This window comes from Mesoplodon mirus, assembly GCF_964341445.2.
Source record: "Mesoplodon mirus genome assembly, chromosome: 12".
Lineage (NCBI taxonomy): Eukaryota > Metazoa > Chordata > Mammalia > Artiodactyla > Ziphiidae > Mesoplodon > Mesoplodon mirus.
This window is the reverse complement of record NC_138988.1, coordinates 31,330,875-31,356,997: the sequence shown is the minus strand read 5'-3', so window position 1 is coordinate 31,356,997 and position 26,123 is coordinate 31,330,875. Positions and strand designations below refer to the sequence as shown.

General features: G+C 45.1%; 1 protein-coding gene across 2 annotated transcripts; it reads right to left on the bottom strand.

Annotated features, from left to right (window-relative positions):
* Positions 1-1,824: 1,824 nt before the first annotated feature.
* On the bottom strand, positions 1,825-25,610 carry DNASE1L3 (deoxyribonuclease 1L3; the record flags this gene model as incomplete). 2 transcript variants are annotated; one of them, XM_082638107.1, is made up of 8 exons in its annotated part: positions 25,340-25,610; positions 20,360-20,448; positions 16,848-16,934; positions 16,166-16,278; positions 13,476-13,588; positions 10,702-10,859; positions 4,675-4,771; positions 1,825-4,362 (listed from the first exon to the last, which is right to left on the bottom strand). In XM_082638107.1, the coding sequence occupies exons 1-8, from the start codon at positions 25,478-25,480 to the stop codon at positions 4,246-4,248; spliced, it is 915 nt and encodes a 304-aa protein (XP_082494233.1). In that variant the 5' UTR covers positions 25,481-25,610. The 2 variants fall into 2 exon arrangements, with proteins under 2 accessions (XP_082494233.1, XP_082494232.1); XM_082638106.1 differs by lacking the exon at positions 1,825-4,362 and having other exon boundaries at positions 4,546-4,771.
* Positions 25,611-26,123: the final 513 nt, after the last annotated feature.

Genomic DNA, 26,123 nt, shown 5'->3' with positions numbered 1-26,123 from the left:
CTAGTTGCGGCGAGCGGGGGCTACTGTTGGTTGTGGTGCGTAGGCTTCTCATTGCGGTGGCTTCTCGTTGCCGACCACGGGCTCTAGGTGCACGGGCTTCAGTGGTTGTGGCACGCAGGCTCAGTAGTTGTGGCTCGGAGACTCTAGAGCACAGGCTCAGTAGTTGTGGCACACAGGCTTCGTTGCTCCATGGCATGTGGGATCTCCCCAGACCAGGGCTCGAACCCATGTCCCCTGCATTGGTAGGCAGATTCTTAACCACTGCACCACCAGGGAAGTCCCCCTATTTTATTTTATTATTATTATTATTTTTGGCCACGCCACGCAGGCTTGCGGGTTCTTAGTTCGGCCACAGGGCCGTGGTAGTGGAAGCACAGAGTCCTAACCACTGGACCACCAGGGAATTCCTGCCATTCTAGTTTATATCCTTCAGGTGTTCTTTGGGAAACTACAGTACACTAGAGGGTACTGCTATTTTTTTAAATCCCCAGTTTGAACCAGCAAAAACCATTCTCTGACTTTGCAAATTAGGTATTTCCATCCAGAAGGATTTCTAAAAGAAAAATTACAACGGTTCTACTAACCAATGTTTACTATCTTTTGCTCAAAATAATTTTTTTTTAAGGATAACTGTGTAAAGGCTATTGCTTTTTACTCCAAGATGGCACAGTTGTGCCCCCTGAGTTTAATTAACCTGACAAAAATTTATTGAGCAGTGACTAAGAAGACATAGTTCTGCTCTCATAGAGGTAGTAGGTTGGGGATGGGAAACAGACATTGGACAGGTGATTACACATGTGATGAGGGTTAGGAAGGGGACACACAGGGCACTGGGGAGAGCTGATCAGAGGAGGACTCTCTGACTGAGTGAGGTTTAAGTTGAGTTTGAGGAATGAGAAGTTTGCTAACTGAAGGGGGAGAAGAGTGATACAGGAGGAGGGAAACAGCACGTGAAGAGGCCCAGAGGCTGGGGAGAGCCTGAAGAACAGAGGAACAAAGTGATGTGGCTACAGAATGTACATGGTTGAAAATGGAGTTGGAAAGGTAAGTGAAAGCCAAGAACCACAGAGCTTTGTGGGCCATGGTGAGGACTTGGGTCTTTATCCGGAGAGAAATGGGGAGCCATTGAGGGTTGAAGGCAGGGGAGAGATAGGATGAGATTTGCATTTTAGGGAGCACACCCTGGTTGCGGGAGGAGAACAAATTGTAGGGGGGACGTGGTGGGACCAGTAAGGAGGCTGCGATGTCATCAAACAAGAGTCAGTGGCTTGGACTAGGGCCGCCCCCTTTGCCCTTGGCCCCATGAAGCCTGGAGAACCAAGCAGTCATTCAGCTAGTGTTCCGTGCAGGGCACTCACTGTTTCCCAACCTATTTTCCCAGAAGGATCGAGTGTGTATGTGTGCGCATCCTTGTTTCCTTGAAATTCCTTTAGATTTACTTAATCTCGGTAGTTTCCCTGAATCCTAAAAGCTTGAACACACTGCTGCCAGCGTCCTGTGGGACTGCAGTTACCCACTCCTCCTTCAAGATGTGACCTGTTAGTGACATGGAATACTGGCTCCTCAATGTGGTCTCTGCCTTCAGGACTATTTGGGTGGAAGCCCCGATAGGGGTCCTAGGTGGCTGACACAGGTGTGAACCTCTCTCACCCACACATCCCTGGGCTGGGTGCTTTTTCTCCTTCTGGGCGGGAAGAGGGATGTGGCCTCCAGTTTGTCACTCTTTCCTCTCCCGGTTTGGCAACTGCCCTTTATACTTGCCTTCTTCAGTCCGAGCGAGAGATGGGAGCCAGGGTTGCTGACCTGGAGAACCTCCCTTCTCTCCTTCCCAGCCTGGCCACTGACTCACAGGGATGGGATGAAGGGCACTGGGGAGCATGTTTGTTTGAGGCAGGAAAGGAGTGTTGATGAAGACGAGAAAATAGCAAAGACTGGAAATAGGGGCCTCTCCATTTCTCAAGACTTGCCAAAATACTTGCTGCGTTGAATGATAAAGAAATGGAGGACTTCCCTGGTGGCACAGTGGTTAAGAATCTGCCTGCCAATGCTGGGGACACAGGTTCGAGCTCTGGTCCGGGAAGATCCCACATGCCGTGGAGCAACTAAGCCCGTGCGCCACAACTATGGAAACCCGTGCACCTAGAGCCCGTGCTCCGCAGCAAGAGAAGCCACTGAAATGAGAAGCCCACGCACCACAACGAAGAGTAGCCCCTGCTCTCTGTAGCTAGAGAAAGCCTGTACGCAGCAACAAAGACCCAGCACAGCCAAAAATAAATAAATAAAGTTATTAAAGAAAAAAAAGGGAATTCCCTGGTGGTTCAGTGGTTAGGACTTCACACTTTCACTGCCCAGGGCCCAGGTTCAATCTCTGGTCGGAGAACTAAGATCCTGCAAGCCACCTGGCATGACCAAAAAAAAAAAAAAAGAAGAAGAAGAAAAAAATGGAAACTTCGCCTGATTCTTTGTTTGGCAGAAATTCATTCTAAATAATTAAGTGAGAGCCATACGTACCCAAAGGCTTGCCTGGCCTACCCTTCAATGAAGCAAGTCCTGTTAATAAAAATACAGCCTCTGGGCTTCCCTGGTGGCACAGTGGTTAAGAATCCTCCTGCCAATGCAGGGGACGTGAGTTCAAGCCCTGGTCCAGGAAGATCCCACATGCCGTGGAGCAACTAAGCCCGTGCGCCACAACTACTGAGCCCACGTGCCTAGAGCCCATGTTCCAAGACAAGAGAAACCACCACAATGAGAAGCCCACATACTGCAATGAAGATTAGCCCCGCTCGCCACAACTAGAGAAAGCCCGCGCACAGCAACGAAGACCCAACACAGCCCCAAAACCCACAAACAAATAAATAAATAAATTTATAAAAAAAAAATCAGGCTTACGGTCTCATTTTCTTATATCAAAAGTCACATCGTCCTGGATATATTTAGGAAAATCAGCAGAGAGGGACCACGTGTATAGAATGCTATACTCTGTATTTCTCAAAGTTACACACAGTGCTTATTTATGCAGACTCTCTGGTGGGATGCGTAAGCTGGTAGGAGGGGCTGCTTCTGAGACAGCACAGCAGGGGGCCCAAGGCACAGCGTTCCTTCTCTTTGCTTATTCCTTGGTACTGCTTGCAGATTTAGCCCTGTTCATGTACTACTTGGACAGAGGAACAATATAAGGGAAAACAAAGCAAAACAAACCGAAAAAAAATGGTCACCGTGGATCTAGGTAAAATGGTGCCTCGCTGCTGGACTCCTCTGCAAGCCTTTAGTTGCAGAAAGATAACAAAATCCTCCAGTCCCTCCCAGCCAACTGGGCCTTTGTCCCACCAGGTCCCCCAAAGAGCTCAAATAGTGGCCTTGGTGACATGCAATGTGGTGAATGTTATAATAGGGGTATGGCATATGTTGGGGTGGCCGGGGTTTCTTGCCCAGGCTCTGGGATGGGCTGAGCCAGAGCCCAGAAGGAGGGAGAGCTTGGGGCATGCGGGGAAGGGGCAGTCCTGCTGGGCAAAATTGCAAGGTGGGACGAAGGTAAGGCTGACATGATAGGCCAGGTAATAGAGACCTTCATGGGTGTCCAAATGCCCTGGGCTCTCTCCAGGTGGTGATGGGAGCTCCTTCAGGGGCTTTTAAAGCAGGGGGTGGGAAAGAGGGGGAGCTGTGGTCAGACTGGAATTTCAAAGGATGACACTGGTGGTTACTGGGCTGGCTGAGTTGGAGGACTATTTAAAGGCAGGGAGACCCGTGGGAATGGCCTTCACCCTTCATCCCTGCAGGATATGATTGTGGCCTGACCTCAGACAGGAGGGCCAGATCCTAAAGCAGTTCATTGCCCAAATCATGGGCTACAGTTGGGGCCTTGGTGTCCTTGGCATTTCTGGTCATTTCGCATGGAACAGGACACCCTCAAGAAGACGGAAAGCTGATGTTCCTCTTCCTGCGGCCTCTCTTGGCAGGTAGAGCAGTGACAGCTGATGGAGCTCTAGCTCCGGACATGAAGGCCATTGTTTTGGACTGCAAAAGACCCTAGTGTCCTTTTGAGTAATTCAGGGGAGGTATGAGCTCGAGCTCTAGAGGGAGAATAGAAGACACTCTTCCCAATTTGGCTCAAGATGAATTAGATACAAGTTGAAAAATGAACGCAGTTGGGCCAGTCTTGTTTCCTGAGTGCCGGGAACAGTCCATACCTATTGGAGTTGCTTTATGTAGAGGCAAGAAATGGTTAATAAAATAGCACCCTTGTATCTAGGCACGACTGGTCTTTTTTTTCTTCTTTGGAGAGACAGATCCTTTGCTGTTGGTGAAGGCCCTTGAAGACTGAAGTTTAAATTCAACTGGAAAGTGGTCGCTGACATCCAGGGCCTGTAAAGAGAAAGGAGAGATAAATTTGGGAATTAGGAGACACCTTCATTTTAGTGATGAACGAATTCAAGCTGAGGGAGGCCCAGGATGAAATGTCCCAAGTCACCCAACAGAACATGCACTGGGAGCATTGTCCCTGCACCAGTTCAGTCAGAAATTGAGGCAGGTCCTCAAGTCACGGAATCATAGACTTTGAGACTCAGGGTCCAGTGGCTCAATGTCAGATCTCCATTGGTGACCTGAACCACCAGTGGGTGACACCAACCCATCTTCCCAGGACGGTGGCACAGAAAAACAAGATGACAGCTGTACCTTCTGTTCGGTCAACCTGTAAGCTTTCTGGAAGTCAAAGATGCTGCTTGATTGAGGAACAACAGAGGTGACAACCTCTTGTCCTCTAAGCACGATCCTGGAGAAGAAGAGGGAAGATAGTCACATTAATCCACCTTGATGATTTCTGAGATCAAACCAGGCTTCCTGCTTGACATCTAGAATGACTGAACCGCTTGGCACTTTCACATGGAGTTCAAAAGTCCAGCCCTGGTTTTGGCTTGTGTTGAAGCTCAGGGTGGGCCATCCCAAAATATGCCACAATGGCATATTGATTATTTTGACTTAAAGTTACTTAAACGGCTAGCACAGTAGGGACACTCTGACCCTCCTGTCAGTCTCCCTGAAAGCAGAAATAAATCTCCTCTGTGAAAGATGCACTCCCTGCATCTGGAGCTAGAAGGAAGGACCAGCACCCTTATCCCCAGAGAAAGGGAATTCAGGCCAAGCAGCCTGTGTGAACAAACCTTGTTACTTCTTTAATTCACTGCCCCAAGCCCAAATTCTCTTTAGATTCTTCACTCATTGAGAACCCAAAACCTGAGTTTCTTTGTCCTCTCAATTCCTCACAAATGTATTGTTTTTTTGGTCTAAAAAGTATAAAAACTGCCTGCTTTGACCACTTCTTTTTTTTTTAATTTTAATTTTATTGGAGTATAGTTGATTTACAATGTCATGTTAGTTTCAGGTGTACAGCAAAGTGACTCAGTTATACACATATATATATTCATTCTTTTTAAGATTCTTTTCTCATATAGGTTATCACAGAATACTGAGTAGAGTTCCCTGTGCTGTACAGTAGGTCCTTCTTGGTTATCTATCTTTTTTTAAAAATATTTTTAGTTATGTATTTATTTGGCTGTGCCGGGTCTTAGTTGCATCATGCGAACTCTTAGTTGCAGCATGTGGGATCTAGTTCCCTGACCAGGGATCGAACCTAGGCCCCCTGCATTGGGAGCGTGGAGTCTTAGCCACTGGACCACCAGGGAAGTCCCTATCTATCTTATATATAGTAGTGTGTGTGTGTGTGTGTGTGTGTGTGTGTTCATCCCAAGCTCCTGATTTATCTCACATTCCCCCTTTGGTAACCATAAGTTTGTTCTCAATATCTGTAAGTCTGTTTCTGTTTTGTAAATAAGTTCATTTGTATCTTTATTTTTTAAAATTAGATTTCCACATAGGAGTGATATCATATGATATTTGTCTTTCTCTGTCTGGCTTACTTCACTTAGTATGATAATCTCTAGGTCCACCCATGTTGCTGCAAATGGCATTATTTCATTATTTTTTATGGCTGAGTAATATTCCATTGTATATATGTACCACATCTTCTTCATGCATTCCTCTGACAATGGACATTTAGGTTGCTTCCATGTCTTGGCTGTTGTAAATAGTGCTGCAGTGAACACTGGGGTGCATGTATCCTTTTGGATTATGGTTTTCTCTGGATATATGCCCAGGAGTGGGATTGCTATATCATATGGTAGTTCTAGTTTTAGTTTTTTAGGGAACATCCATACTGTTCTCCGTAGTGGTTGTACCAATTTACATTCCAACCAACAGTGTAGGAGGGTTCACTTTTCTCCACACCCTCTCCAGCATTTGTTATTTGTAGACTTTTTTTTTTTTTTTTTAATAACAAATTTAATCAGTTATACATATACATATGTTTCCATAACCCCTCCCTTTTGCGTCTCCCTCCTACCCTCCCTATCCCACCCCTCCAGGCGGTCACAAAGTACCGAGCTGACCTCCCTGTGCTATGCGGCTGCTTCCCACTAGCTATCTACCTCACGTTTGGTAGTGTATATATGTCCATGCCGCTCTTTCACTTTGTCACAGCTTACCCTTCCCCCTCCCCATATCCTCAAGTCCATTCTCTAGTAGGTCTGTGTCTTTATTCCTGTCTTACCCCTATGTTCTTCATGACATTTTTTTTTCTTAAATTCCATATATATGTGTTAGCATACAGTATTTGTCTTTCTCTTTCTGACTTACTTCACTCTGTATGACAGACTCTAGGTCTATCCACCTCATTACAAATAGCTCAATTTCATTTCTTTTTATGGCTGAGTAATATTCCATTGTATATATGTGCCACATCTTCTTTATCCATTCATCCGATGATGGACACTTAGGTTGTTTCCATCTCCGGGCTATTGTAAATAGGGCTGCTATGAACATTTTGGTACATGTCTCTTTTTGAACTATGGTTTTCTCAGGGTATATGCCCAGTAGTGGGATTGCTGGGTCATATGGTAGTTCTATTTGTAGTTTTTTAAGGAACCTCCATACCGTTCTCCATAGCGGCTGTACCAATTCACATTCCCACCAGCAGTGCAAGAGTGTTCCCTTTTTTCCACACCCTCTCCAGCATTTATTGTTTCTAGATTTTTTGATGATGGCCATTCTGACTGGTGTGAGGTGATACCTCATTGTAGTTTTGATTTTCATTTCTCTGATAATTAGTGATGTTGAGCATCTTTTCCTGTGCCTTTTGGCCATCTGTATGTCTTCTTTGGAGAAATGTCTATTTAGATCCCCTGCCCATTTTTTGATTGTTTTTTTGACATAGAGCTGCATGAGCTGTTTGTATTTTTGACATAGAGCTGCATGAGCTGTTTATATATTTTGGAGATTAATCCCTTGTCAGTTGTTCCATTTGCAAATGTTTTCTCCCCATTCTGTAGGTTGTCTTTTTGTCTTGTTTATGGTTTCCTTTGCTGTGCAGAAGCTTTTAAGTTTAATTAGGTCCCATTTGTTTATTTTTGTTTTTATTTTCATTACTCTAGGAGGTAGATCAAAAAAGATATTGCTGTGATTTGACCAATTCTTAGGTCCTATTTCTATGAGACCTCCATGTGCACAAATTAAGATTTGTTTCTTTTTCTCCTATTAATTGGTCTTGTGTCAATTTTATTATAGTCCAGCCATAAGAACTCAAGAGGGGTTGAGGCAGAAATTTCCCCCTCCCCGACAGAGACCCTCAGGACAGTGCCTATGGTTGGGAAACAGGGTCAGCTCTGCGGTGATCTGTGGGCACCAGGACAGTGTCCCTTGTGTGAGCAGGGAGCCCTGGTGGTAGAAGAGACACGGACATCACAGCACGTTGCAATGGCTTGCGTACTGAAAAGATGTTCCCTTTGCAATTATTTTCACTTTTCCTGATTCAATTATGGAGAAAGGTTCTGGTTTATCTTTAATGCCTCCCTAAGCTCCTATTTTGACCAAGAGAGAGCATTCTGCAGACAAGAGAATTAAGGTATAATGTAACATTGCTCGGTTTTCACTGGGCTTACTTTTACAATTATTTTTTATTTATGGCAAGTGGTCCTGTTTTCTTACCTTAGCTTTATGAAATTTCCTTTTAAAATATATTTATTTCAGTAATAAGTGAATAGATTTAAAGAAAAATATAGAGAAAAACCCTAGTACAGTTGCTTTACAGTGATGACAGAAAATGGGAACGTGGTGGTTAAATGGAATCTAATGTATCCCGAGTGTGGTGATGTGGTTGGGGTCTACATGGCCCCAGCTGACTGGCTGAAGAATAACAAGCTGGGTTAAACTGCCAGCCCATGACTGTCCAATGAGCTTTCCCTGATTCCGACCAGCTGACCTGGTTTTCTTTGTTTGTGACCAACACCACCTGGTTAATTTTTAACTAATCTCCATAAGTAAACTCTTCGCACTTGGGTGGAGATTTCTTTTTTTTAAAGATTTTTTTCTTTTGATGTGGACCATTTTTAAAGTCTATTGAATTTGTTACACTATTGCTTCTGTTTGATGTTTTTTTGGCTTTTTTGCTGCGAGGCATGTGGGATCTTAGCTCCCCAACCAGGAATCAAACCCCCTGAATCGGAAGGAGAGGTCTTAACCACTTAACCACGGGACCGCCAGGGAAGTCCCTTGGGTGGAGATTTCTTGAAGCCATCCTTTCAGACCCAGAGAGTCAAGAACAGCATAGTTAAGGCTCCCCCATTTCAGACTTCTGCTAGTTCTGTGTGCTGGTGACTCTGCGGGTCACACTAAGCTCCCTGCGGCTGCTCCAGTGCCCAGCCAGCTCTGCGCATCTTGGCCTGTCCACTAGCACTCAGCACATGGAAAGTGTTCAATAAATATTTGCACACAGAACAAAGACTGGAAATGAGGCCATTTCATCTTCTCCCCTCATATTCCTTTTTACAAACCATAAAAGATATATACTGTTACGGAAAACAGAGGAAATTCAGAGCAGCAAAACAAGAAATTAATGTTTAAAAAAGCACATTGTAATCCTACCGTCCTTTGGCATACAAGTGCGTAATACTGGGGGTCCTTTAGTAAACACCTTTTTTAACCTGTTCCGCCACCCCATCTAATCCATCTTTCCCTGGGATTCACTGTTCTGCTCCATTACTTTCGATCACCTCCCTCTCCTCTGCCAGGGATAAAGAATGGGACCACAGAAGGGACTTGACCTGCCCAAGGCCACACAGCTGGCATGTGCGAGTGGGTGAGTGGCCCTCTCCAACCAGCTTTGCTGCAGCCCCTCAAAATGGGATGGCGGGGGCAGGTACCCAGGAAGCTCAGTCTCCTGTAACTTCTCACCTTGGTTCTACTTCCCCCAGGGCCAGGGCTGTTTCCACCTTGGGGAGCAGAAGTGATGATGTCTGCAGAGGGCGCATCAGCCCTGAAAGCTCTAACAGGAGCAGAAGAGGTCACGGGATGGGAAGGAAACTCAGAACTCGAAACTAGAGAAATGGAAACTGTCTGCTTGCAGATGGCCATCGCGTGCACACTGAGCTTGGGAACAGCAACCACTCCTGGGAACAGGGCTCCTAGGGACTTTCCTGCCTGTGGTGTCCGCTGTGGATGTGCCAGTCATGAACATTCACACGCTTCAGGTCCCCCCTCACCTCCCTCCTGACTTAAGGAGCAAAGTTGAAAGCTGATGGAAAATCTCCAGGGAGGCTTTACAAATACCAGAGAATGCTATTATTTAAATGTATATATTTGCATTTAGAAATGTGTAGGAATTCCTTGGCAGTCCAGTGGTTAGGAGTCGGCGCTTTCACTGCCATGGCCCGGCTTCAGTCCCTGGTCAGGGAACTAAAGTCCCGCAAGCTGTGAGGCACGGCCAAAAAAAAAAAAAAAAAGTGTATGGCAAAAGCATTAGAAGTGTAAATTTCCTTGCACTAACTAGTCTCATTTTTAGATTTTTACCCTGAGGAAATCATAAATAAACACAAAATGCACATATAGGGGCTTCCCTGGTGGCGCAGTGGTTGAGAGTCCGCCTGCCGATGCAGGGGACACGGGTTCGTGCCCCGGTCCGGGAAGATCCCACATGCCACGGGGCGGCTGGGCCCGTGAGCCATGACCGCTGAGCCTGCACGTCCGGAGCCTGTGCTCCGCAGAGGGAGAGGCCACATTGAGAGGCCCGCGTGCCGCAAAAAACAAAATAATAATAATAAATGCATATATAGGATGTTCATTTCAGCTATGCTTTTAATAGCAAACCCTTGGTAACAACCTAATGCCCAGTGACAGAGGACTGAGTGAGTAAACTGTGGTATGTCTTTGTGATGGAATAATTGACAGCCAATGAATATATTGAGCATTTACCATATTCCAGACATTGCATGTGAAGATTTATATATGTTACTTTGTTTAGTCTTCATGTATGAGTGAGGCACTACTACAATCTCCATTTTACGGGTAAGGGAACAAAGACACAGAGAGCTTAAGTCTCTTGGTCCCAGACATATTAAGTGGTAAGAGCCAGGATTTGAACCTAGGCCCGTCTGACAGCAAAGCCTGCACTTGCCACCGCTAAGCTACAGTGACCAAGGCCACCATATATGGCCACGCAGGTTGCATACTGCACAAAGTACCCAGTGGAGAAGCTTAAAGTCTAACTGGCTCAGCTCTCCAAGCCAAGAGCTTCATCTGCCCAGAGGGGGCCACCTTTTCCAATGCATACCAAGCACTGTGTGGGCTCGTGGTGGTCTGGTAGATGCCTCCTACCTGTCATAGGCACAGTTTGTGCTCTTCTTGATCGTGGTATCCTCTTGGTCTCCGATCAGCCAAATGAACTTGGGGTCGGTCCTCAGGCGGATGTTCTTCCAGGCCTTCTTGGGGACGTAGCTGCAGCCAGCATTGAAGTCACCCATGAAAATGAAATTCTGAAAGACAAGATTCGAAACTGTCACCTGTAGGCATTGTAGTCTAATGCTTTCAGGCAAAACTGGTAGCAATGACTCCACCTCGCACACCCAATAAACGATGAGTTCTATTATCAGCTGAATTGTGTCCCCCCAAATTCATATGTTCTAACCCCCAGTACCTAAGACTGTGACTGTATTTGTGGATGACCTTTAAAGAGCTAATTCGGGTAAAATGAGGTTATATGGGTGGACCCTAATCTGATGTGACTCATAAAAAGAGATTAGGGCATAGACACAGAGGGAAGACCAAGGAGAGGGGCCTCAGAAGAACCAAACCCTGTTGCCGCTTTGGTCTTGGACATCCAGCCTTCCAGAACTGTGAGAATATAAATTTCTGTTGTTTAAGCCACCCAGTCTTTGGTACTTTGTTACGGCAGCCCTAGCAAAATAATAAAGGGTCTTAATTTCATTTTGCTTTTTAAAAGAAGAGGCCACAGTTTAAAATGGAGTCACAGTTCTGATGAGTATTTGACAGGCGAGTATGACAAGGAAGTGTGTTCTCAGTGGGAAGAAGGTTGTTTGCTGTAGCTGCTCCCTCCTGTTCTTAGTCACCAAATCTCTCTAATTTGGGGCGCAGATTTAGGTGGGGATGGAAGAATCCAGCTCAGTTATTCCCTCACTTCTTTTGTCTCTGACTTAAACTACTGTAAGGTATAAACATATGAATGAATTGATGCCTTTTGTTTCCAAGCAGGGAAAATGAACTCGGGTGGTATATTTGACAGCTTTGGCACTGCTCTTTCTCTCCTCTTTTGAAGCTAGGAACTTACTCCTGTGGAAATTTTGCCTATTGAGGAAGTGAGAAGAGGCTTAAGTGGGGGGTGGAGGGGGGTGATAGAATGCGCTGTCCGCCTCTGCCCCGAGACCACCATCAGAGCATTCTATCTTGGAAGTGTTTTTCTTTGCAGGGCTCTTGAAACAGAATTTTAATACTCCTCAAGAGGAAACGCAGATTTCCTTGCTTGTGCTATTGTTTGGTGTTGTTGCTGACTTTAGAGTTTTCGTCAAAAACATTTTATTTTGACCTTGGGTATCATGGTTTTCCCTGAGGTCGGTGGGTGCGGTTGAGGACAGGATGTCATCCTTAACCCGAGTGTCAACCAGCTTCTATTAATATAGGCATGATTTATTGAGCATTCACTGTGTACCAGGCTCAGCGTTAAGCATTTTCTAAAGTTTAATTTAAATCTTACAATAAACACCAGGAGTTAGAAGGAACCTTTGACAGCCCTGTGGAAAAAGGATAGAAGGGTAAAGTGACCTGCTCTAGGCTATTGAACCCTGATCAGCCTCACTGAAGGCCCCTCCCTCAGAGCACAAGAGTTTCCCCTCTTGTTCATTTTTGTGCCACTGATGGCTCCCCCACTGCCTGGCACTTAACAGATGCTCAATAAATTCTTGCTGAATGAATGAGTGGAATTTATAATTTTAGGAACAAATGAGTCTTTCTCTTGCCCTGCTTTTTACAAATAAGCAATGAAATATACCCCTTGTGTGCGCCATGTCCCAGCTCTGTGTCCACACTTTATTTGACTGATTTTGCACTTTGAGCAGCAGAACTGAGGAGGAGGAAGGGGGTCACTGGAGTCACATCTCAAAAGGAGAAAAGAGGAATGAGGAAGAGCCCTCTGAAGCACTTCCATATTTGCCAAGAGCTTTCGTAGGCCTCGCAGACACAGGAGGTGGCACCCCTGTTGTCCACACGAGGAAATAATTGAAACCAAGAGGGATGGTGGATGTATTCCCCTTCTGTGAGAATAGCACCCCTAATTTCTTTGGGAAACCATCTCCCTCCTCCACCTTAGTCCCTGAGGTTGGGGTAGAGCTGAAACAGACTTAACCTATCAGAGCATCTCAGCCACCTGATCACAATGATTGGTTCAGGGATGGACATGTGACACAATCATAGCCAATGAGACTCAATCCCAGGGTATTTGTTGCATTGTGGGGCAGAAAATTTGTCAATTGCTCTGGAAGCTGCTGGCAGCTATCTTACCATCCCAAGGGTGGAGCCAGCCTGAGAATGGAGCCCACCCAGGGGAAAGGAAGGTCAAGAGATGGAGAGAGAGACAAGACAAGCCCTGATTACCTTGTCTGAGCCCTGGGTCCAGCTATGCCTGAACCAGTAAATTGCTCTTCCTTTTCATGAGCCATTTTGAGATTCTGTCACTTGTAGCTGAAAGACTCCTGACCTCTCTTTTTCTTACTATTCTCAGTCGTGAAGTGGGAATGATCAAAATAGTTATCTCATCAGGCTATTGGGAGGATTAAATAAACTTGTCCATGTCCAGCCTTAGCATAGTGCCCGGCACCAGGTACTCATTCGCTCAGTGAATGTTGGCAGCCATTGTTAGTGGAGCAGGGTATGAATTCCCAAGGCCCACATGGATGGTACCCAGGCAGATTCAGCAGTAAGATATTTAGGACTGAGGGAAGGCCTAAAATGAGGCTCTAAAGTGGTGGTGGTCTGCACAGGCCCTGCGTCCTCGCCCTCCCTCAGAGCCACTCATGCCTCTCAGGGACCAGATTCTGCCCCTGCTAGATGGGAATTCAGCAGACACAGAGGGTCATCACCTCCGCCTTCCAGCGGCGTTTCACATCCGTATAGACATCAGCCAGCTCATCAATCTCTTTAACGGATGTCTCAGGGGTGGTGTGCAGGGGAACAATCACGAAGTCCTTGACAGCTGAGGAAGAGGAAAGAGGCAGAGGTCACACGTTTCCTCTGGCAAGATTCCACGAACACTGCTTGAGGGAAACAGGCTGTCCCCCCACAAGGCACGGACTGTGTCGTCTGGGGCCCCCCATTTCCAGAGGGTCCAGTGGTTGAGATATAAATGATCTTAGGGTCATAAGGCAGCTATTCTCAGCACACGAAAGCCTCTTTTCTCTGACTTGCCCTGCGTGGCTAAGAGAAAGCTGGTAGACGGTGTTCCTGACTGGCATTGTGGGTGTTTTTATTTTCTCATTTTAAAAAACCCCGTATTTTCTATTTTTTAAAAATATGAAGGCTGTTTGGCTTTGTACTAAGAAAAAACGTTTTTTCTAATTTAAAAAATTGAGGCCTGTCAGTTTATACTCCTTTTGTAATCAGAAAAAAAAAAAAAAGCCTGGAAAAGTTAATTTAAAACACAGAGTGGTCCTTCGTGGAGTGTCTAAAAACCTCCCCCACCAGGAGGGACTGAGGGAGCCTGAGAGAGGGGATGTGGGCGTCTTGCCCATCTGTGTCGTTCTGAATACCTCCTTCTCGGGCTTTCCCTTGTTCTGTGCCTGGGTCCCCACTCCTACTCAGGAGCGGGGGGCTGTTGAGTGATCACTGCTCAAGTCCCACAGCAGGGAGCCGGGACTCAGACCGGCAGCCTGTCTCCAGGACCACACCCTGGTCCAGCAGCCCATCTCTCACTCTCCCCCTCACTCCTCCTCTCCACTCCCCAAGCTCTTTTTGGTCCCCTAAACACCCCAGCTCCTTTCCCACCTCTGAGCTTGTGTGCTCACTGTGCCCTCCTCCCTCCAGAACGCCTTTCCACCACCTCTCTGTGACTGGCTTCTTTGGGTCACAGCCATTGTCACCTCCAAGGGGCCATCCCTGATTGCCCTGTCTAAGGTGGCCCCTCACCCGGCTATTCAGTGAACCCTGCTTATTGCCTTCATGCTCTGAAATTACCTGCTTGGCTCCTTAGTTTGGCCCACTGGAGCCTAAGCTCTGTGAGAGCAGGCTTATCTGTCTTGTTCACCCGCTTGGCTCCAGCACCTAGCACCGTGCCCGGCACATTGGAGGTGCTCAGAAATGTTTGTTGATTGAATACATGAATGAATGAATGAGAGAATGAATGGAGGAAAGAAAATATAGATGAATGGCCAACTCCTTCATCTTTAATCCCAAACAGGCAGGACATAAAGACATTTCCTTAGGCAAGATAGAAGACTCCAGGCATGACACAGCTGTAGTGCCATCCCAGCCAGGGTGGGAGTGTGGGGGAGGGGTAGGGAAGGGTGGAAGCTCCAGACAAACAGGTTTGTTCAGCAGTTCACAAAGACTCAGAGAAGAAATAATGATTTGGTGGGGAGGGCCTCTCCTAACACTGCCAGATCAGCTAAATGTGAATTGTGTGCATGACAAAGATGATTATTGAACATGCTCTCTGAAAGGCATTTCTTGCCCTCAATAGCCCCCATCTCCTCATTTTTTTGTTTTTTGTTTTTTTTCCTACTGGGAATTTCCTACCATTCTCCCATGTTTGTTTTCCTGAAATACTCTGCCCCTGAGCTAATTAACCCTCTGCCAAAATAGTGAACTTCATAGTTCAAGATGTTAATATTTGTGTAGTATAGATATAGGTATTCATATGTACAGCTCTGCATATATTTATTTGGTCATTCTCTGTCTCCCCTGCTGCAACATAACTTCACAAGGGCAGGGAACTTTCATCTGTCTTGTCCAGTGCCCAGAACAGAGCCTGACATGTAGTGGGTGTTGAAAAAATATTTGATTCTATATAGTTCCAGTCTATAAACCAAATTAATTCTTGACTATCCATTGAGGGTTGCATGGTGGTAAAAAGTGTGGGCTCCCGAAATGCTAGTTTGAGTTGCAACCCTGGCTCGTCCACTTCAATAACTGCTGGGTGACCTTGAATAAGTGACTCCATCTATTTGAACCTCAGTCTCTTCCAGTGTAAAGTGGAGATAATCCTAGTTGCTAGCTTGCAGGGTGTTGCAAAGATTACAGGAACCTGGCGCTAATCAGGGATCAATAATTGTTAGTGACTAATACAAGTACTATTGTTGTCAGAGATCAGGGTGCAATCTTTTGGATTCCTCTCCACCCCCAATCTGTGGGGGAGATTGCTCAGTGGGTACTGGAGGGACACTGTGATTCTCGGTTGGGAGATCATCTTTGCTGGCCATTGCTAGAATTTTTCAAATGAAGGAATAGCTGTACTTGATTGGGACTAAGGGATTTTTGTAAATAATTTCTATCAGCCTAAATGCTCCAAAGAGAGTAAGGTTATCACTGATTTAAGAAAGTGGCTTCTTAGCTGAGGAAGTCTTGAGTCGTGGCATTCTGAGAACCCAGCCTGGTGTCATCAAACTATACTGCATCCTCTACATTCAAGTGTTAGAAGTTCTTAAGGGTCATCTCAAGCCTGATGCCTCACTAAAGATGCTGCATAAACCCTGGGATCACAGCCCACACTCAGGGCTGCTGCCCGTTTATGGGATCGCTGGGGATATCAGGGGTGAGAGGGGCCTGTGGGTCTCACCAGTGTAGGGTGACTGGAACCAGACCACAAAGGGTTCCCTGGAAAATACATCTGCATCGCCAGCCTGATAGTCATGGTAGAGGTAGCTTGCTTTCACAGACACTAGCTTTTCCCTAGAAGAAAAAAAAAAAAGAAAGTCCTCCCAGATGAGTTGGTTGGCTTCTTCCTTCTTTCAAGAAGCAGAGACGTAGGTTCTCACAGTTCTCTTGGCCTCCCTTGCAGGCTTGAGCACTGGAAGGGATCTTTTGCCTGAGAACAAGGCTCAGTCAAGTCTTCTCAAGGGCCAGAGCCCTTTGGGAGCTGAAGATCTGAGCAATACTAGTTATCTAGGGAACTCACAACTTAAAGGTCAGATTCGAAACAAATTATTAGTAGGAAGAAGATGAGAATATGACGTCCCAGAGCAGCCATGCTGGGCAGCTCAGGTTTCCATCCCCAGCCAGGACTTAACCAGGAAGAAAAAAGAACTCTTCACTCTCCTGACCAGGTCACTGAGTCAACCAGTAGATTAGTTTTGAAGAGTTAATACTTTGCATCAGCCCTGATTTTGACAGCAATTATTTTGATCAATATTGAGAACTGGTTAGAGATCCAAATTTGGTTTTAAAGAAAAGATTTTGATTCTATTCATAGTCATAATTGATAAGTGAACCATGTTCCAGGAAGCACAATTTATACTTACTTATAGAGAAAGGCATACTGTTCTTTGTATGTGTTTCTTCCAAGACGAGAGCTAATCACATAGTTATATGTTTTGCCTCTTGAATTTCTGGAAGACAAAAAAGAGTTTACATTGCATCTTAAAGAAAAAACATTTCTCTACTGCCTAGGTTCCCCTCCTTCCAGTCTGCCTCTGTATCTCCCGTGACGTCATGTAGGAGGGCTTCTGTTCATCATAAGCGTTGAGTCTCATAAGAAGGGCCACCACCATTGACTGGGACTGTAACATCTACCAGGATCTTTACAGCCATTATTTCTTGTCCTTATAAGGTGGGTACTATCGTTACTCCATTTTTATAATTTGCAAGTACAAAGCTGGGATTTGAACTCAGATCCTACTCACCCCCAAATCCACCTGCTTTGGCCTGTACCTGTGGGACACCACTGAGACCATGAAAGATTCAGGCCACAATCAGCCCCAAACACTGTTCTGGCCCATGGCTGGGCTGTACCTCATACTTCCTGGTGGAGTATACCTCACTAGGTCACCCTGTCCATGTACCACTCCTGAGCATTTATCATATGCAGGATTCCCAGTAACATTTTTTTGGACATTCTCTTCTGCTCTGAAAACCCCCAGACATTTTCTCACAAGTCCTGGAACTATGATTCCAAGTCAGCTATTGTTTCTGTCCTGGGGGCTGAGGATATTGTCATGAAGTCCCATTGAGCCTACCCCTTACCCTTATCAGGGAAACTTGACTCTCAGATGTGTTTGCCAAACTTGCTGATAACTCCACCCTGGGCAGAGCATGACGCAGTTCTACTTCATCTTCCCACGAGAAGCTCTGGGGCATGTCTAAGCTGTGGCATACTCTCAGGTTCCGTTGGAAAAAAGCAGAGTGTTTAGGGGCCAACTTAGACCCTACAGAAATTCCTGGGAATGAATATTCTAAGGCAGATCTGGTCATGGGAGCCCCAGGAGTGCAGACAGTGGATTCTGCTGGGCTTCCAGTTTGGGAAGGCTGGCCCTGTCCTGAATCTAGCCTTGCCAAGTCCTGGGTTGGCAAACTACTCGCAATGACTCAGCTGTGAAGTGAGGAGGGCCCCTCCTGGCTTACAGGGAATTAGGAGACAAACAGGCCTGGCTCTGCCTGGAGTCCGTGGCATGGAGTCTAGGGAGGTTGGGGAGAACCGAGACCACTGGAGGTGGGAGGACTTAATCCAGACCAACTGCGGGCAGGTGCCTGGTGTCCCCATCCCCTCCGTCCCTCATAATTCTGAAAACTGGCCAGGGCCACTCCAAGGACGGCTGAGGGGGCTCAGAATAGAGCATTGGCCTTGGAGACAGACACGACCCAGGTTCAAAAGTAGGTTTGGCCATTTACTGGCTGGGTGACCTTGGGCAGGTCCCTGATCTCTGTGCCTCAGTCCCTCAACTATAAGGGAAGCAGTAACAGTACCTACTCTACAGGTTGTTGTGGGGAGGAAATGAAATAGCACATGTAAATTGATTAACAGGATGCCTGGCAACTGTGATACCCTGGTTAGGGTATTAACGGTAGCTGTTTCTTACGGCCCTCTGGACCATCACCTGCCATCACACTTCCCTTACTTTGACTAGTAATGAACATCCCAACGTTTAGTCGCCACTGCTCCATACCAGGCACAGCTCAACCACTTACATGCATGAGTAAATTTAATTATTGCCACATCCCAAGAAGATGATGGGTTCTATTATTATCTCCATTTACAGATGGGGAAAATGAGGTACAGTGAGGTTCAGTAACTTGCCCTTCGTGGCAAAGCCAGAATCCAAACCCATGTGGTCTGAGCTGAGCATAGGTGCCTAACCCCTTGGCTGCACTCCTTCTGTCATTGTCAAGAGCAGACTCAGAAACAGTAGATCTGGGAGGCTAAAAAGGAGACACACTGCTCCAACTCTGAGTTTTCAGATGAGAAACTGAGGCCCAGAGTGGGTGGGTGCGGTCAGCCCAAAGAGCCCTGTGTGTGAAGGAGAGAATCCAAGGCTCTTCCTCCCCAGCCTGATGAGGCTGGATTGACCATTCATTTCTAAAACACAATGTGAGTTTTCCTAATTATAAAAATAGTATAATAATGGCCAGATATCACTGTTTTTTCAATCTGAATGGGAGGGTACATGGCTGTTTGTTATCTCCTCTGTGCTTTTAACTATGTTTAAAATATTTCATAAGAAAAGGGAAGGGGGAGTGTAACACGCTCATTGTAGAAAATTCGGAAAATACAGAAAATATATAGAAGAAGAAATCACATTAAATTCCTTGTAAATTTGTACCACTGTCCACATTTTAGTTAATTGCCTTTGAATCTTTTATATGTTTTTTGTTTCATTTTGCTTTTTTACATAATTGAACTTGGTACCTATTGTATACTCTATTGTTTAATCTTATATCTACAAAAGAAACATTATATTAGAAGTTTTAAGAAATTAGTGTGTCTCAGAATTAATAGACGGGGGCCCTTGAATATGCATTTTTTTTTTTTTTTTTTTGCGGTATGGGGGCCTCTCACTGTTGTGGCCTCTCCCGTTGCGGAGCACAAGCTCCGGACACGCAGGCTCAGCGGCCGTGGCTCACGGGCCCAGCTGCTCCGCAGCATGTGGTATCTTCTCGGACCAGGGCACGAACCCGTGTCCCCTGCATCAGCAGGCGGACTCTCAACCACTGCGCCACCAGGGAAGCCCCGAATATGCATTTTTAACTCACTCTGGGGTGATTATTCTTTGAGAAATAAATCATAAATATAACCCAATATCATTTAAAGCTATTCGAGGACATTCATTTATAAAATTTTAATTTATAGAGTCAATTCAAAATTTTTTTCAAATATTCAAATCATACAGAAGTATATAAAATAAAAAGCAAATGTTTCCCATTTTCTTCTCACACCCCTTCCACAATAGTCCTCCAATCATACCCACCACCGCCCCAGAAATAACCACTATTAACAGTTTGAGCACATCCTTCCTGTCTTCTTTTATGCTGACGCAAATTCAAGCACACCCTCATTCATATATGATGTAGTGTGGCTACTAAAATGGGCTTTTCTACCTACAATTCTGAACTTGCTTTTTTCCATATATGGTAGCCATCTTTCCATGCTAGAATATTTAGCTCTAACCTATTCTGTGGTAACCATGACGTTTAATCGCTACATAATATTCCAGCCTGTGGGTATATCATGATTTCATATTTGCGCTCAATCTTTTCTTTGTAACAGTACTTCTCAGCTCAGGCTCTAGTCTGTTTCTTTCATTTCTCTCGGTCCTGACTCCTCACCCGTTTCCCTCTTTTGCTTTATCATGTTAAAACTAGCTGGTTGAACATTCTCAGGACCACGGTTAATAAAGTTGAAAGCCTGGGCAGTGTTGGCCACGTGACCTGGTGGTCTGGGCCAGTGCTGGCTCTCACACTAGTTTCAGTTCCCAGGGACTTTCAGATGCCCTTGCACCTGGCTTTGAGCCGACAGAGTGTCCAGGGGCCCTGTCTTTACCCGTTCAGTCTCTCCATCAGTGTGGGACAGATTATGTTGTTGCTGTCCTTGATTTCCATCAGGAGTATGATGTCACAGCGTTTGATGACCTGCAGAGAGAGAATTCCCAGGGGTGTGAGGCCATTTACTACAAATAATGAAATCTGTTATTGGGCACTTACTATAACATAACATACTATGCTACTATTTTTTTTAATTGAAGTATAGTTGATTTACAATATTGTGTTAATTTCTGCTGTACAGCAAAGTGACTCAATTATACATATATATATGTTCTGTTTTTATACTTTCTTTTTAATATTCTTTTTCATTATGGTTTGTCCCAGGACATTGACTATAGTTCCCTGTGCTATACAGTAGGACCTTGTTGTCCATCCATTCTATATGTAATAGTCTGCATCTACTAACCTCAAACTCCCATTCATTTCTCCCCTCCCTTCTCCCCCTTGGCAACCACAAGTCTGTTCTTTATGTATGTAAGTCTGTTTCTGCTTCATAGGTAGGTTCATTTGTGTCATATTTTAGATTCCACATATAAGTGATATCGTATGGTATTTGTCTTTCTCTTTCTGACTTACTTCACTTCATATGATAATCTCTAGTTACACCCATGTTACTGCAAATGGCATTATTTCATTCTATTTTTATGGCTGAGTAGTATTCCATTGTGTATATGTATTCAATACCACATCTTCTTTATCCATTCATCTGTTGATGGATGTTTAGGGTGTTTCCACATCCTGGCTATTGTGAATAGTGCTGCTATGAACATAGGGGTGCATGTATCTTTTTGAATGATAGTTTTGTCTGGATATATGCCCAGGAGTGGGATTGCTGGATCATATGGTAATTCTATTTTTACTTTTCTGAGGAACTTCCATACTGTTTTCTACAGTGGTGGCACCAATTTACATTCCCATAACAGCTTAGGAGGGTTCCCTTTTCTCCACACCCTCTCTAGCATTTGTTATTTGTAGATTTTTTTAATGATGGTCATTCTGACTGGTGTGAGGTGATACCTCATTGTAGTTTTGATTTGCATTTCTCTAATAATTAGTGACGTTGAGCATCTTTTCATGTGCCTATTGGCCATCTGTACGTCTTTTTTGGAGAAATGTCTACTTAGGTCTTCTGCCCATTTTTCGATTGGGTTGTTTGTTTTTTTTATTGTTAGGCACTATGTTTTAAGTATCAAATTGGGTGCTTTGATAAATTAACTAACTTCTCTGAAATAAATGATGGACTCCTTGAGGTAAGTACTATTATCATGTCCATTTTAAAGACAAAAAGCCTGAGGTTCTTTCTGGGAAAGCTGAGATACTATCCAAAGTCACCCAGCTAGAAAGTGGCTGAGGCAGAATGTGAACCTAGGCAACACAAGTCCAGAGCCCAGGGTCATGACCCCTGCACGTCCTACCTCTTGGCTTTGCTTGAATAATTACAATAATAATAATAGTAAATATTTATTAAACCCTTAGTAAGTAAAGAATACCAGGCTGGATACTGCAGAAATAAAGAGGTATAATTATAATGTTCATAACTGTAAGAGATAACATTTACTCTGAGCCTCACCAACCCTATCAGATGACTATGATTTTTAGCTCATTAAGCATAGGAGGAAACCAAGCTCAGAGTGATTGAGTAACTAGTTTAAAGTCACACAGCCGGTATAGGTGGTAGAATAGGATTTGAACTCAGGTTAACATGACTGCAAAGCCCAGCATGCTAAACTATTAAAATATAGTTCCGCCCTCAAAGACTCATTAAGAGTGAGAGAGACAAATGCAAAGAACTAACTACAATGAGGGGCAAATGAAAGTTGTGCTAAATAAAAGTCAGAGCTGTGAGAGTGTTGAGGAATAATTAATTACATCTGCCCAGAGGATCAGGAAAGTCTCCAAGGAGGAGGAGGCATTTGAACAGGCCCTGAGAGGTGAGGAAGAACTTAGTAAAAATGCAGGAGAGGCTCCTTCAAGATGAGCAATAACCTGGAAACCAGGGTGCAGACCAAGTCGAAGCCCATTAGAGACGACAGGGACCTTTCTGTGTAATGGGGTCCTGGTAGGCTGGAATTGGTTGCTCAGGGACAGGGTATCCCCAGTGTTAATTTCGTCCTCTCCAAAGACGTGGAGTGGGGGGAATATGCCACTGGTCCTGTTTCCAGAGCACATATATGTTCCAGTTTCCTCTCCAAGAAGGGCATAGAAGAGACAGCCACCAGCACTGGCCTGTGCAGCCACTGAGAAGTGCTGGGGGCTGGGAATGCACCTGTGTAGGGACAGGGGAGGGGGACTATGTCCAAGTCTGGGTCCTTCCATCAGTAGGCTTGCATTATATACCCTAAGAAAGCCATAATTCAAAGAGTCATGTAGGGCTTCCCTGGTGGCGCAGTGGTTGAGAGTCCGCCTGCCGATGCAGGGGACACGGGTTCGTGCCCTGGTCCGGGAAGATCCCACACGCCGCGGAGCGGCTGGGCCCGTGAGCCATGGCCGCTTAGGCTGCGTGTCCGGAGCCTGTGCTCCGCAACGGGAGAGGCCACAACAGTGAGAGACCCGCGTACCGCAAAAAAAAAAAAAAAGAGTCATATAGAACAATGTCCATTGCAGCTCTATTTACAATAGCCAGGACATGGAAGCAACCTAAGTGTCCATCGACAGATGCATAGATAAAGGAGATGTGGCACATATATACAATGGAATATTACTCACCCATAAAAAGAAACGAAATTGAGTTGTTTGTAGTGAGGTGGGTGGACCTAGAGCCTGTCATACAGAGTGAAGTAAGTCAGAAAGAGAAAAACAAATACTGTGTGCTAACATATATGGAATCTAAAAAAAAAAAAAAGTGGTTATGAAGAACCTAGGGGCAGGACAGGAATAAAGACGCAGACGTAGAGAATGGACTTGAGGACATGGGGAGAGGGAAGGGTAAGCAGGGACAAAGTGAGAGAGTGGCATGGGCATATATACACTACCAAGTATAAAATAGATAGCTAGTGGGAAGCAGCCGCATAGCACAGGGAGATCAGCTCAGTGCTTTGTGACCACCTAGAGGGGTGGGATAGGGAGGGTGGGAGAGAGACGCAAGAGGGAGGAGATATGGGGATACGTGTACATGTATATCTGATTCACTTTTTTATAAAGCAGAAACTAACACACCATTGTAAAGCAATTATACTCCAATAAAGATGTTAAAAAAAAAATAGGCTTGCATTTCATGGTATCAGCCTTGCAGGGTTCACCAAGGAGAGCTGGGTGCTGGTCATCCAGCCAGCCTGCTGATTTAGTCACTTATCACTGTCAGATCTTTCTGGAAGACATTTTAGAATATGTATCAAAAGCCTTAAAAAATGCATTAATCCTTTGGTCTAGTTTTCCCACTTCGAGGAATGTTTTCCATTGTAAAAAGGTATCTACTACTTCTCTACACCTCAGTTTCCTCATCTATAAATTGGCATAATGATAGTCATTCCCTCACAGGATTGCTGGAGGACAGACGGATACTTAGAGCAGTGCCAGACATATAGGAGGCAAACAACAAAGTACTGTTATTATTATTACTTACACAGATCAAAGAGGAAGATGCATTGCAGCAGAAAAACTGGAAACAACCTAAGCATCCCCAAATAGGAAAGCATTAAATGAAACATGTTGCAAACACAGCATAAGGCATGAAAAGTTGTGTTTTAAAAGAATATTAATAACATGTGAAATACTTCTCATATAAAAGCAGAATACAAAACTGATGATATAGGGTGTCTCCATGCTGCAAAATAGATGCAGATTTATGTATTTATTTTTGCGTAGAAAAATGCCCATAACAAAGTTACCCAAGTACCAACAACTGTTATCTTCAAGTGATAAGATACTTCTTTATGTTTCTGTATTTTCAAAATAGTCCATAATGACTTTTTTTTTTTTTTTTTTTGCGGTACGCGGGCCTCTCACTGCTGTGGCCTCTCCCGCTGCGGAGCACAGGCTCCGGACGTGCAGACCCAGCGGCCATGGCGCACGGGCCCAGCCACTCCGCGGCATGTGGGACCCTCCCAGACCGGGGCACGAACCCGTGTCCCCTGCATCGGCAGGTGGACTCCCGACCACTGCGCCACCAGAGAAGCCCCATAATGACTATTTTTAATTTAATAAAATTAATTTGTAAATTATAAGTTTATAATTTAAAAATTATACCTTTATAATTAAAAAAATTAAGCTGCTATTAAGAAAGAAAATTGCTTTGTGAGGAAGGAATTGTGGGTGAAGAGGTGGTGGCCAATATTTATGAAGACATGACAGGTGTGATCATAGCTTATTTAACATAAGTTAAATGAGTTGTCTTGTATAAAGCGTCTACAGTGCCTGGCATATAGTGGGCTTAGCGAAGGCTTTATAAATGTTAGCTCTTATCATGGACTCATTATATTTTCACAATAACCCTGTGCTGCATTTACATTTCACAATAACCCTTTCTTGCTGAAAGGCACGGGGTAGGGGGTGGGGGGTCAGGGAGGAGAAAGGCCTTCCGGAGCCGGTGCACCTGGCTGCCAGGTGGAAGCTGATCCCAGGGCTCCTGGAGCTCCCATCACACTGTGGTGCCTCTGGGATTTTCTAAGGTAATAAAACCCAGAGTCCTGGGAAAGGTTTCAACTCCAGCATCAAAAATAAATTAACCTCTAAATAAAGAGAGTCAACTGCCTCCAGAGGAATGTGAGCACAGTCCCAAGACATTGGTCAGATTACCCAAGGAAAGTCTTATCTAAGTGGGGAGAAAGATTAGAATTGGAAGTTGGGATAAGGTTGATGGCTGGAGGGGGAGAGAAGGAGGAAGAAGTGTGTGCACGTGCACACACACACACACACACACGCTACCTTCACCCTAGGGACTAACTTCAGTTAAATTCCTCCTGAGTCTCTTAAAGTCTGAAAGCTGTAGAGAGAGTGTGAAGGGTGTCCAGCGATCCTTCTGACAGGAAGGGGGGCTCACCTTCACAATGACATCCATGGCATTACAGTTTGCCTTCTTGGATTCCCCAAAGGACCTCACATTAAAGGAGCAGATCCTCAGGGCCAGGGCGCTGTGGGTGGAGAGGAGGAGAAGCAGCAGGGAGGCCAGCAGCAGAGACATCCCGGGCTCCCCTGGCTTCAGGGCTTGAAGAGAGGACAGCAGTGTCTGGAGAGCGGGCTCCTGGCCACCGCCTCAGGCTCGGCTGACTTGTTTGGCTGACTTGTTAAGCCTGCAGATAACAGGAATTACTGGATTCCTTGTTGCTGCTTTCACTTCTCTGAGGAACTGAAGATCATGGGTTTCATTCCGCAGGGAAATGAAGGAAATGAGCTAGTTTTTGGGATCCCTTGTTTTTGTCATTTGGGTGAGGAAACTGGTCAGTCGAATCCAGGCACTATAGTCTCTGCAAAGTCACTCTTAACCCAGCTGGAAGCCAGCTGTGACATCTGGTCATCTCTGCTGTGGTCACATACCACGTACCTTCTCCTGGAAATTGATGAACTCGGAAATGGTCCACCCCAGAGGGCACCTGGGGTGTGGAACCTTCTGCAGGGGGAAGGGGTGGGGCAGGGTCAGTGGGAAATTCTGCCAGATTTTCTGCCATCACTGGGATTTGGCAACTAGCTATCCGTGGACACACCCAGATTCCAGCTCACCAATGACTCTGATGGGCATAATTAAGATAGAGTCTGGTTTGTTTCTTTTTTTATTTAATTTAATTTAATTTATTTAATTAATTTATTTGTTTTGTTTATTTATGGCT